General features: G+C 41.5%; 1 protein-coding gene across 5 annotated transcripts in view; it reads right to left on the reverse strand.

Moving 5' to 3' along the window:
* The window catches only part of ZBTB40 (zinc finger and BTB domain containing 40), an 81,680-nt gene that overhangs the window by 19,524 nt on the left and 48,346 nt on the right, over positions 1-13,810 (reverse strand). For all 5 annotated transcript variants that reach the window (XM_004425695.3, XM_087446602.1, XM_087446601.1 and 2 more), the window contains 9 exons: positions 12,498-12,690; positions 11,740-11,882; positions 7,269-7,461; positions 5,340-5,473; positions 4,730-4,931; positions 4,221-4,354; positions 2,436-2,604; positions 1,652-2,116; positions 658-864 (listed from right to left, as the gene is read on the reverse strand). In XM_004425695.3, coding sequence (XP_004425752.1) covers positions 658-864; positions 1,652-2,116; positions 2,436-2,604; positions 4,221-4,354; positions 4,730-4,931; positions 5,340-5,473; positions 7,269-7,461; positions 11,740-11,882; positions 12,498-12,690 — 1,840 coding nt within the window. The remainder of the gene's footprint in view (positions 1-657; positions 865-1,651; positions 2,117-2,435; positions 2,605-4,220; positions 4,355-4,729; positions 4,932-5,339; positions 5,474-7,268; positions 7,462-11,739; positions 11,883-12,497; positions 12,691-13,810) is intronic.

The raw sequence follows: 13,810 nt of genomic DNA on the forward strand, positions 1-13,810 counted from the left end.
CACTTGGGCCTGTCCAGGGAAGGGGTGAGAGCAAGGAGACCAGTCAGGAGGCTACAACAACAATCCAGGTGAGGTGGTGGTGGCATTACTACTTACACACAAATGCTCCATGTGACACAGAGAATCCCCTGAGAAGCCTTCCCTGACCACGCACCCCCTCCCCTCCGACTGGACTACAAACTCCTGCCTCCTTCTTCTGTGTCTCCCTAGCAGTAGTCCACGTTCCTCCACGGACGGCTCTGCCCCACAACTGTCTCTGTACTAGCCTCTCTAGACCACCAGCTTGTGAGCACAGGAATTCCAACCAGTCACTCAGCATCCACCACTGCCAGATCCACAGCAGGTGCTCCACCAACGTTTTTCTCATGCTTGACCTCCACCTCAAAGCCCAGGGAATTCCTGGCATTACAGAAATTCTACAACCGTAATGCCATAATACTACGTCAGCCAGCCTCTCTTCAGAAACTCTCACCATAAGCATTTTACATGCCTGTGCATGTAAGTAGTCCTAGTCATCTGTGTGCGTAGAGGTTTTGTGTTCTGTTTTTGTTTTTAATCTCCTTGAGATATATATCATGCCTAATTCCAAATGGGCTTTTAAGGAGCTCACACAGTTCAATTCTGCAGCAGAAATGCAGAAAGTCTCCAAGGCCTTACCTTCTGAGTGTTTCTTCTTGGTGTGGTAGGCCAGGGCAGAGGCCTGGGTGAAGGTCATCAGGCAGTGCTTGCACATGAATGGGCGGTCCCCAGTGTGAAGGCGAAGGTGGTTCTTCAGGGTAGAATTGGCTGCAAACTTAGCCCCACACTCTTCACAGGAGAAAGGCTTCTCGTCGAAGTGCTCTGTCAGTTTGTGGTACTGCATGCCTAGGGAAGCCGTGCCAGGGGCCAGAGAGATACCAGGAATCAATGTTATGAGTCCAGCGTGAGGATACATAACAGCTCTGTCTCAGGCTAGGCCTCAAGAGGAAGCACAGCATGGACCACAGGACACCAGGGCACGCTCACTTGGACCTCACATAGCCGTGCTGCTCATCTGCCCCCCACCTGGCACTCCAAAAGTCACCTTGGTCCCACTCCTGGTTGGATCAGGTGTGAAGTGTTCTGTGTTTATCTTTCCTATCCTCTCTCTCTCTTAAATAGGACCCAGTCACCCAGAAAGAGTGAAACAAAACTCACTTTTATGTTTCATTAGGTTTATCCAACATCTGGGGCAAGGGAAAAGAAGTCCAACTATACATCCCGGGGTTTCCGTGATTCTCGTTTATTATCAAGAAACAAGTGCTTCATGGAAACCAGAGTCAGGTGTTCAACAGCTGGTTATTATTATGAATAATAATCACCACAATTTATTGAGTATTAACTCTACTGTAGGCACTGTACTAGGAGTTTAGCTATATTATCTTAAATCTTCCTAACAATCCAAAACAGTAGGTGGTAGCAGGGTGCCTATTTAACAGACGGGGAAATTAAAGCTCAGAGTTGATTCCAGAGCTCATGCTCTTCTCAGAACCTTACCCCGCCTCTGTAGGAACCTGCTCTATTTTCTAGGCCCATCCACAGCCCTACCGCAAACAAGTGGAGGCAAGGCCTGGAATCCAAACTACAGTATTCAGAATTACCATCCTCTGCTACCTCCCCTTCTTGAATGTACCTGAGGCATGAGCAAATTCTCTTCCACAGAGGTCACACGTCACCGGAAGCCTCTTCTTCCTCTTCTTGGGGACGTCAGGCTCTCCAGCTGCACCGTGGGCTTCCAGCTGATGTTTCTCCAGCTCCTTCCTCGAATCCCTGGTCTCGTTACACTCCTTGCACTGCACCTGCTTGCTCCTGGCCACGCGGCAGCGCTTCACATGCACCTTGAGGCGGCAGTAGAAATGGAAGCTTTTGTCACAGGCCTTACAGACGAAGCTCTTCTTGGCAGAGTCTGGGGAGGCAGAAGTGTCTTTCTCTTGCTGTTCTGGCAAGGAAGCAGTCTCTCCTTGGTCGTCCTGCTCCGCAGACCGGCAGTCTTCTTCAGCTGGCTCAGCCGCCTTTTCATCTGCTTCATCGTTGGCTTCAAGGTGAAATTTATTACTCACCTTCCACCCTTCCTCTCCATTTTCCTGAGTAAGGAAACCTGCATAGGAGAGAAATCTCATGGCTCTGGGAATTCTCTATGTTTCTACTTTGCTTTCTAACCTTTGCTTCTTAGAGGAGAATGGAGACTACTTGGGACCCTCATAAAACTCTGAAGCAATATCATCGTCATCATTACTTTCTGATAAACACAAATAGCATCATTTTACATCTATGTCTATGACTTTTCTAAGTACTGAGGGCATATAAAATAAATAAATAAGGCAGTGATGGATGAACTCTTAAATGAACTGCTGCCTTTTCTCGCCAATAAGGAGAAAAGCTGGGGGCCTGACAGGACCCTACCCCCCGTTTCTTACCAGTGTATGCTAACTCCTGCATGACAGGCTGTAGGCCTGGGAAAGATCTGTGGATGCTGCACAGGAGGTGACATATTTCAATGGCTGAGACGGATTTTTCCATGGCTCTGCTCAGCACTGCTCTCAGGGAAGCTTCAGGGCTGGCTGTCTCAGAGGAAATGCTCAGAATCTAAATGAATACCATGAGACAAAGGTTTGTGGTTAATATCGGCAGATTTTCTCCATGGTTTTCAACAACAACAACAACAACAACAAAAAGCTAATTTCAGGACGGCATTGTTCCATCTATAACAAGTTTACATTTCTTGTGATAAATGTAGTGGAGCGCCCTCTTTTCCAAAGAACAGGGAAATTAACAAAATAATAAAAAGAAGGCACATGTCAAGACAAATGTGCAAATACAGAGAAGGTGTAAGCAAGGAAGCATTAAGCATTTTCTATGAGAAATATCTTCTCAAAAACCAAGAGTCACCCAGAGAACTTTTCTAGCTCTTAATATTAAAAGCTTAAAACTATAGGATTTGGTTGTTGGCATTTCTGTCTTGAAGATCAAGATAATTTTTCATAATGCATCAACGTCTGGAAGTAATTCTGTACGATCAGTGGCTTCACATTTTTAGATACTTAGATGTACCCTTTTAAACATCATTTTCTTTCATAAAGAAACAGCTTTTTAAAGGTTCAAATAGGGGCTTTAAAGAGGCCAAGAATATTATTTCAAAGCCATCTTCTTTCAGAATGTTAGAGCTATCAGCAAAAAGAGTCAGTATATGAGAAAATAAAGCTAAACCATCCACAGATGGCCAAAGGAATTTTCACTTTGGAAGATATTTTATTTCTGCTCTTTTCAAGTCTATCTAAATAAACCTGACGTCCCTGGAGGCAGGCATGAGACTAATTAGTGAGGCTAAAACTGATCAACTGCAGAAGCCCCATCTCTGAAGTACGAGGCATGCTAGAGAGTCTAGCAGATGAATCTCTCCTCTGAAGCCGCACAGACATGTGTGCCATCTTCTTCCCATCTGAGAGTCAGACTGAGGTGGGGCTGTCACCTGTGTAGACAGAGTTAGAAACCAGCCCTTCTGCACACCTTGTATGCCTAACTTGGATCAAAAGCTTCTACAGGTGAATGTGCAGTTTAATTTTATGTTCCTTTATAATTCTTCCCCACTCAAGATACACATGATCCTGGACTGGACATCCATGAATGCCACCCCAATCCCCACCTGGTTTTTCTGGGATGCTGGCCACACTGTGAGAAGCCTTTCAGAAAATGAGTTGGCACTATTTGCTACCCCATATGGGCAAAAGCTTTGTTCTTTCTATGTTTATCTTGGCTCTTTCTAGAAGCCAGAATAGAGCATGTAATAAGACCAATTTTACTTTCCTTTCTCTGAAAGAAGTTGCTTCTTAGAACATGTTAGAGAACAGTATCATGGTTCCCTTTGAGTTTACCTAGGTTCAGACAAATGGGATAAATCTAGATTTGAGTCACATGAACCAGGGTTCAAATCTTGGCTTCACCTCGGCCCAGCTGGAGCATCCTAGACATGTTACTGAACCCCTTGGAGCCTGAGTTCCCTTATCTGTAAAATGCAGATGACATTGCTAGCCACTTAGAGTTGGGAGGATTACAAGAGCAAGTGTTATGAAATGTTAGCTCAGCACAGGGCCCGGCACACAGCAGGCGCTCTACAGAGCTGGTTCCTCCCTTAGGAACAAGATAGTCTGAGGCATCAACTCTGTAAAACTCCCTGAAACAATGTGTTTTTATTCCCACCACACCTCTTTCACAGTCTCTGCCAGGTTCTCCTCCTCTGAGGTAAAGCACTTGAGTTCAATCCTTTGTTGGATGGCCTCTAGGACCAATTTGTGATGCCTCAGGATGGTTTCTAAGGCAGCACTTTGTGGCGTGGTCACTGAAAGAAAGGGGGATCGGAAACTCATTAGTAAAACTATGAGCATCATTTTTTCCCTTCACCTTTTCTCAACTCAACTCTCCATAATGAGAATACACTTCATCTATCTCCTGTCTCCTACCTGGGGTCAGGAGTGAGGAAAATGGCAAATTTCACTGTAATCAGAGTATAATTATTAATATAAGCTTAGAATGTTTACTGTGTATTTTATTTTAAAAAGTTTACAAACTCCCATGTCCTTGAACAAAACTGTCAGTCCTGACTTCCAATGGTAGGGACGTGGAAGACTACCACAAGAGAGCTCTCCTATTTTCTGGCAAGACTGACAGTAATCTCTGGTGGGGGAAAAGCCATGACAGGGGTGAGGTGACCCACCTGCTCGGAAGAAAGCATCGGCCCCAGGTTCCCTTCGTATTTCCTCCATGAGCAGGTTCAATGGGCAGGTCTTTGTCTCCTGAGCCATGAGCAGCAGTTGCCAAACAGCTGTTGCAGAGAGAGTCTGCTTCTCTAGAACTGCTGACATCAGAGAACTGAAACCACCCGAACCAGAGTCACATTTCACAAGCTTCTCCATGACCTTCAAGATGCAGCACAAAGACACATGTGAGGGACTTCACAGCCACCAGCCCAGCTGCAGAGCTGCAAGGCTGAGTCCTGGGTTCCAGTGAACATACTTCTGGGGAGAAGTTTTTCAACATCCTTCACCTCGCTCAACCTGAGAGGGTTTTATACATGACAAGCTTCTTCATTCCTCCTTGTCAATGCGTTTCCTTATCACTGCAGAAATTACAACTATCCTACTTGTCACTCTGCCTTAGAAATTGAATCACCTATTTCTCCTTCTCTACTGACCCCTTAGCATTTCTCAACATGGCTGTATGTGTATATTTATATAAGATATAAACATATTTTACAAATATACATGTGTATTCACCTTTATTCCTACTCTCATTTTACCCTCCCTCCCTCCCTCCATCTCCCTTACCTCTCTTTCTCCAGAGGCTAAACTCTTCACATGTGGGATCATTTTTAATAACATCTGGTTGTCAGTGAAAATCTCAGAGAGGTTTTCTTGATACCGTCTCAACAGCTCAGTCCCATAATCAGCACTTGCTTGGACTGTAAGGATATTAGCAAAACAATAACGTTTGACACAACAAAGTCTCCTTAAGGGCTTCTCCTACAGAAGAGAACGGGGTTACAAAGGAAAGAGGAGAGAGATCAGCAAGACAGCTCCATCTCCTCTGGAGAGCTAGTTCAGCTCCTGGCTTGGGGCCTCATACACATGTGTTCAGATCTCCCTTGGTCTACACTTAATCACGCGGTGCTTCAGGATCACAAAACCAGTAACACTTTGAAAGTTAGCCCCCGGTGGTAGAAGCTAGCAATTGCTCAACAGGGGGATAATTAGAAGGCTGCACTTGTAAGAGATGCAGATGTACAGATTCAAGGGGTGTGAGTCGTCCAGCCTGAGGTCAAGGATCCATGGGGTGATCCAGCACACAAGCAGGCATGAGTCAGGACTGTGGAGAGGAGCTGACCCATCATTCTTCTGTGTGCATGCCCTCTGAGCCAATCAGTTAGGTACTCTTTTAAGAATCATATTTACTTGAAAGTAAAGAAAAATCAAAACTCTCAGGCCTTTCCCTTAGCTTTGCAGATATTTAAAACTTTATTCTCCTCTTTGGCCCAGTAACTCCACTTCTGGGAATTTAACTTAAGAAATGATGTAAAGGTGAAAAAATCTATATCTATGCATAATTTCTGATGATGATGATGATGATGATGATGATGATGAAGATAACTAACATTTACTGAGTGCCCATTATGTGCTAGGTACCGTGCTAAATGTTTTACATGTATTATCTCATAGTGGCTACAAAAACGAATATGACAGGTTCCATTCTTATCCTCATCTCACAGCAGAGAGATGAGGTTCAGAAAAGCCAAGTCACTTGCTCAGGGTCACATAGCTACAAAATGAGTCAGAACGCAAACCCAGATAGTCTTGACAGTCTTAACCATTACACTACATGTGCCCCAAACAAGGGCATGAGTAATATGTCACATACATCCTTATGATGGAAAACTACATAGCCTTCAAAAAATGTGCTTATAGGGAGATTTTTGAAATGTGAGGGACAATGTTTATGTTATACTGTTAAATGGGGGAAATTATAAAATATAGTATGGTATCTCAACATTGAAATATAATGCAATAGATAAAATATGTCAATATTTTATTAAGTGGTATATAATTAAGTGGTAGGATTTAAGGTTATTTTCTTCTTTATTTTTTAAATTGTTCAAGTTTGTATAAGTATATACTACTTTTATAAGCTAGAAAAACAGTTCTCTCATTTCCCAAATATCCTTTTTCTGAAAACCATCTCAGTCTCAAACGCTCTCGGACAGGGGAGAATTGGCTGGAGTTGGGTAGTTTTTCTAAGGAACAGGATATAGGCTCACTTCCCCAAGCTGAATGGACTGAGGGGCAGTTAATTCTGGGCACTGCTGGAACCAAAGAGCACTCGAATGGGGACACGGAAATCAAGATTTGAGTTTTTGCTGTCACATTTGTCAACATAGCTTGTCAAAATCATGTGCTTTGTGAGCCCGTCTGCTCTTTAGGCGTTCACAGCTGATATGCGACAGCCCTGGGAAAGCCACACTTAAACAAACCCTGAACAATAGGAACATCATGAGGGAGCTTAATGGAGAAGAGTCACTCTCAGATTTCAGATCTTAACTCCAGAAATACTGAGAATCACTGATTTGTGACAGCTAGTTTCTGTTTTGCAATGGCATTTCTTAACACTGTCTTACAAGCCCAGCATGGAACCAAAAGGGTGTTTCAAGCTATAATTTTCTGTAGGAGTGGTTCCAGTCCAGAGAGTCCACAATTAACTAATACCTGGGGTGCTCGGCAAAGTGGCTAATTTCTGCAAATTCTCCAGCAGAAGGCCCAGCTTTGGGAACGTCATCTTCACAGCCTGGAGGAGTTTTACCAAACTCTCAGCAGTCAGGGTCTTCTCTTCAGACATCCTATGCAGCAAATTTTCTATTGTCTCCTTGGGTGTTCCGCTCTCACAGCAATTCAGAATCACCTGCAGTGGCAAGCAATCAAGCAGACACCGGTTACCGGCAATTCTCAATGTATCTGACACACCACTGGAAAACCTAGCAAGACGGCATTACACGATGCCCTGTCTCCAGGTCCTCTGCTGGTCTCCAGCGCTATTTTCACAGTCTCTTCCTTATGCTATTTCAGTAAAAATCCAAAACATTCTCCAAACAAATAGCTCTATGAAAATCTTTTTTTCTCAATTGCAGAGCTGTGTATAGTCTTTGCCTCCAACAGTTTGCATTTTGTGAAAATATTCCTACACTAGGCCTATATGGTAGAGCAAGTAGCTTACATCTAACGTGATTCCTTAGATTTAGTTTGTTCAGACACTAAGCTTGAGAAACAGACTGGCAATTAATACAGTTACAGTGCTTTTCAATCTCTGTTCAGTAAAGTACATGACAGGGTACAGGTGGCAATTTCAGACCAATTCTATTATTTTACTTCCTTTTTTTATTTGTATAGCAATTTAAATACCAAGATAATTTATATATTAGTCTGTGGCCTCCAAAATAATAGATTAACTGTGCATTTCTGGATTATTTTTCCTGTGGATTCTTTATTATCTATCCTTCATTCTCAATAGCCACACACACAAGCTCCAGTCACCATCCTACAGGTCTACTCCCTTCTTCCTTTGAGTGCTAGGGGATGTGCTGAGTCAAGAGGGCATGGGGCTTCAGCAAAAGGTTGAAAAATAAAACATGTGACAGCTATTTTACAGATAGTTTCCTATTATGATAGAACTATTTCTTAATGGATTACGACTCAATATGCTAACTTGGTTATTATGGAACTGATAATGTGGGAGATTATTTTAATACATGTAATCTACAGATTCACAGTAACTGAATTTTGAGCTTTCCTTTGGGAAAATGCCAGCTCTCATGAGAAACAGGCAAGCAGATTGGTCACGGTGGCATGCCAGAGGAGGCCATTATCAAATTAACTCCCCTTTTAAAATAATGAATTTAGCTACAAAACCAAATAAGTTTTACATATATGAAAGGAATATCTATATTATATATATGAAAGGAATGTATATATTATAAATCAAGTTGTCATATTCCTTGTCAGTACAGAACATAGTCATTCTCTGTTTAAGGTCTAATATCCTAAATGAATCATAATTTAAAATTTAAGTGCTTGTATCTAAAAACCATACTGATTTCAGTGCTATCTCTTAGTTCCTAAACAATAACCTGGTACATAATGAGGCAGCCAGATACTCTTAAGAGCAGGTATAGGCTTCAAAGACAGACAGCGCTAGATAGAAGCCCAGTTCTAAAATTTATCGCCTTTGTGACCTTGGGCAAGTTATTTAATTCTTTGAACCTTGTTTTCTTCATCTGCAAAAGAAGATAACAATACCAATTCTTGCACAGTTGTTATGAGGATTCCATAAAATGAAGTTGTTTTTTTGTAGAGCCGAACATAACTCCCAGGACATAAGTGATCTTTAAAGGACAGTGGTTATTGGGGCCGGCCCCATGGCTTAGCAGTTAAGTGCGCGCACTCCGCTACTGGTGGCCCAGGTTTGGATCCCGGGCGTGCACCGGCTCACTCCTTGTCTGGCCATGTTGAGGCAGCATCCCACATACAGCAACTAGAAGGATGTGCAACTATGACATACAACTATCCACTGGGGCTTTGGGGAAAAAAAAGGAGGAGGATTGGCAATAGATGTTATCTCAGAGCTGGTCTTCCTCAGCAAAAAGAGGAGGATTAGCATGGATATTAGCTCAGGGCTGATCTCCCTCACAAAAAAAAAAAAAAAAAGATAGTGGTTATTGATATTATTAGGAAGCAGTATGCACAGTGGTTAATGTGCTCACGTTAAGAGATTATGCTTTGGGGCCGGCCCTATGGCTTAGCGGTTAAGTGCACGCGCTCCGCTACTGGCGGCCCAGGGTTCGGATCCCGGGCGCGCACCAATGCACTGCTTCTCTGGCCATGCTGAGGCCACGTGCCACATACAGCAACTAGAAGGATGTGCGACTATGACATACAACTATCTACTGGGGCTTTGGGGAAAGAAAAAAGGAGGAGGATTGGCAATAGATGTTAGCTCAGAGCCGGTCTTCCTCAGCAAAAAAAGAGAAGGATTAGCATGGATGTTAACTCAGGGCTGATCTTCCTCACAAAAAAAAAAAAAAAGAGAGAATATGCTTTGTTTAGAAGTCTGGGTTCCAGTTTGGCCCCAAGCAGCTATGTCTTTGGGTGAGCTGCTTAACCTTCTTAATTGTCTGTTTCTTCATCTTTAAAATTAGGGTAATATCCATAACTTAATAAACTTGCTGTGAGGGTAGAATTTAGCGATGTTTAAAAGGCCCTCAGCACACTGCTTGGCACACAGTAAGCAATAAATAAATGGCAGCTGTAGTAATGACTGTTTTTGTATGTTTCCAATCCTGAGGTAAAGACATTCCTATTTATCATTTCTTACAGAACCCAAGGTACGTACGAACAAGGGTCCTGGTGCCCCAATTACCATCATTCCAGATGACAGAAAAGTTCTAAAAGGCCTGAGCGCACATGCCACATGATGTCAAGACACTGTGGCTATTCAATCAACATTTACCTCTACACTCCTGCTTTATTATTTTGCTTCAATTTTCGTGAGAAGGAGTAGCTTAATGAAGCTCTGGTGTAACCCCAATCCTGAGGGGTGTTTTTGTGATTTATAACTGATTTAAGTTCTTCTGCTTCAGCCCTTTTGTCAAGTGAACTGAAAGTGACAGAAGAAAATGACAGTCTGGTCTGTCCTGCTGCAGAGAATGAGGCAGAGTTTAGGTTCTTCCTACAAATGCTGTTTTACCAGGATAATGAAACAGTTCAAGGGACACGTTCAATCTAGCTAATAAGGAAAAGGTTTGAATGACTAATCGAATGAAATCACTAAACAGGGAATCAGGTACTTCTAGAGCTATAAGCAACTTTAACGAGTGCCTGAAATTATACTTAATATGAAGTCTAAGGAGAAAACATGGGTTTAATCTTATTTTGTATATTATCTTTCTCTAAGAAGTTCAAAGCAGTTAAAATTTTAAAAACATAATTAACTTGCAAAACATAATTTTGAGATTAAAGATTGTTCCCATTTTACACGAAAAAATAGGAATATAAGATCACTGAGAAAGAGAAAATCTAGGATCTGGTCCTCACTCGTAATCCAGTGCTTAGCCATTGCGACAGTCGTTTCTAAACATTTTCTCTCCTGAACATTTAAGCCACTTCCCACAGTTTTAAGAATTGATGCTGCAAAAGTTCCCTGTCCCTACTCCTTCCTTCCAGATATAAAAATATTTTTAGCACAAAGTTGAAATCAATAACAGCAACAAACACAGTTATCTAGTTGACCTGAGAAGTCATACCAGCAGTTTTACGAGGATTTTAGTAGCTAGCTGGTGGGAAAGTAAATTGGTACAACCTTCCTGAAGGGCAATTTGGCAATATATATCAACCACTTGAAAATTTTTACTCTCTTGATTCCCAAACCCCTCTTCTTAGAAATTATTCTAAGGAAATAATTTTAGAAGTATGCAAATATTTGTAGGCAAGGATGTTCTCTGCAACATCATTTATAATAAGAAAATACTGGAAAAGCAAAATATTGGAAACAAATACCCAAAATAAAGAATTAATGAATTAGAGTATATCCATTAGACAGAATACAATACAGATACCAAAATCCACATTGTAGGTATAGAAATGTATTCACAATATATTAAATAAAAAACCAAAGTTACAAAATTGTATGATAACCCCATCTCTGGATGATTCAAATGAGAAAGACTGGGAGCACATGCTCTAAAATGTTAGCGGTGATCATCTCTGAGTGGTGATATGATGAGAGATTTGAATTTTTTTTCTTTCTGCTTGTTTTCCCAATTTTCTACAGATGAACAGTGTTATCATTTCTATAAAGAGGAAAAGTGTCATAATAATTAAAAATGTGACCAAACACTTTAATTCTTGGGGCGACTGTTTTATATTAAAAACTCATTGAGTCAGAGCAGGAATATCCATCTGTCTACGCATCTAAACATTTCATGTACAGCTACAACGTGCAAGGCCCTCCCTCAGCAAGCTGCTGCAAGGGATACAAAGAGGCATGAATCAAGAATCTGAACTTCAAGGGGCTTACTATGTAGCACACACAAAAATACTACAAGGCAAAAAGTGCCGTGTGCCACAAAAGAGGTTTAAACAAGTGCTATCTGATTTCAGAAGGGAGAAAGATACTTGACACAGTTACCCTTTTCTCGGTGCCAGTCAGGAATTCCTCCTTGGCTGTTTCCAGGAACTCCGTAATAGGTCTCAGCTGTGTTACACACTGGATCAGGTCCTCTTTGTGTTCTAGTAACAGAACAGACAAGGTCTTTCCCTCCTCTGTGCTCCCTGGGGGAGAAAGAGATCGAGACGCACAAGAGAAGCTCGTCAATTTGAAGAAAATGACAGCAGGGTTTGTCACGAGAGATCTAACAGAATAGTAAAGTGATTCTCAGCCTTTTCTGAGCACCCGAATGCAGAAGCTCTTTTTGGAAAGGAAAATACTTTATTATTCTGTTTAAACTCTATGAAAGGAAAAATGTTTCATTTATCTGTTGAAACACAAAGCTGCAGAGCCAGCCAGAGGTTAACTTCTGGTTGGCAAGGCTACTGCTTTGTACCTAACCCAAATGAGAGAAACCTCAGCCTTTAACTGCTGTCAGCAAACCAGCTCACCCTGGGCACTAAAACATTGATTTGGATGGGTGGCTTTTTGAAGGGCAGGAGAACACTGATGGTATTCTCCAACTGCAAGGTGTCAGACTAGTTAACTAGGGGATAGAAATGGAGACTCAAATTTAGTCTGTATATATTTAACATGTAGCTTCTGGCATGACATGTAGAATTTATGTGAAAATCACTTAACAATAGCCACGCCACTCAAGAAATGTATCATTGGAGCACACTTGACAGCATCTTCCCAGAACAAAATTCAGTCACTCGGGTGGATAGGGTTTCTCCTACCTTTTGGCTGCACTGCTTCTCCATCTCCTGGCTTTCTGTCTGACAGCACGGTCTTCACTGCAGGATTAGAATCTTGGTACAGCCTCAACATGGACACAACAGTCTGAACATCCAGGCTCTCATCTCTCACTTTACCCAGGATTCTCTGGAATGCGGAACGTCCTTCTTCACCCTCAAGACATCCCATTATGGTCTGCGGAACAGAAGTACCCAGAAAGACTAGCCACAAGAACCCATGCTCCTTGGATTTGGCAAGTAAGGCCCTCAACAATTTGATCCCTGCTTACTTGACCTTTTCTGTAGCATTTGGCATTACTACTGCCTCTGCATCACAATTCTCCTCGGACTTCATAACACTGAAGCATTTTGGGTAAACACTCATCTTTCTGACCACGCTTTTTCAGCCTTTCTCATCGGTTCTTCTTCCAAATCCATAACCATAAGCAGTACCTAAGACTTTTTATTTTTCTCCCTTTAGAAAAGCTCTCACATGTATAGCTTTAACTGTCACCTTTATGCAGATAACCCTGAAAACTAGCTCTCTAATCTTAAGCTTTCTGTTTAAATCTAGAGCCACACAGTTTCTGCTAGATATGCCCTTACTCTCCAGAGGTCTCGGCACCACACGTCTAAAACCGAGCTCACCATCCTGACTCCTCTAAACCTAGAGTACTAAAATATCAACAACTCCAGTGGTAAAATAAACAAAATTAACATCTTTCACACAAATGGGAGGAAGGCGAATTGGAAGGCAGGATTAGTATTTCTGTTTTACCAATAATGAATTTATTTGAAAAAAATCTGGAACCAAAACTTCATTTCATGTGTATAGTCTTTATATTTCTATTTGGCAAAACTACAACCTACCTTTGATGCTTTTTAGTGTCAATACTATAAAAGAAGATAAGAGATTTCTCACGAGAGTCTTTAGAGAGCAAAAAGTTCAAGTTTTCTATATACACACATAACACCAAAGGATCTCATGATTATCTACACTTGCAAAGTTCAGTCAGACAATTATAAATTCTGGTAGTAATTATATATTTAAAATTTTTATTTAGAGAGATTTTATCTCTCTCTCCTCCTCCCAAATAAATAGGAATTATAAATGAGTTAGATTCTATGTTTCTTGGCTTTGCTTTACCTTGTTTCCTGATCACAGAATGGCTGTATAAAGCTAAATTAAAATTGAAAAAAAAAAACGGTCCTATGTTTTTTGGTCATCTACAAAAGTAAACTTAGATAAAACACAGTTTAGTAATCCACATTAAGATTATACTGCAATAAGTAATTTCCATGAACCTAAACTAACT

The sequence above is a fragment of the Ceratotherium simum genome, chromosome 22 (genome assembly GCF_057802395.1).
Source record: "Ceratotherium simum simum isolate JZ-2026a chromosome 22, ASM5780239v1, whole genome shotgun sequence".
In the NCBI taxonomy this organism is placed as follows: domain Eukaryota; kingdom Metazoa; phylum Chordata; class Mammalia; order Perissodactyla; family Rhinocerotidae; genus Ceratotherium; species Ceratotherium simum.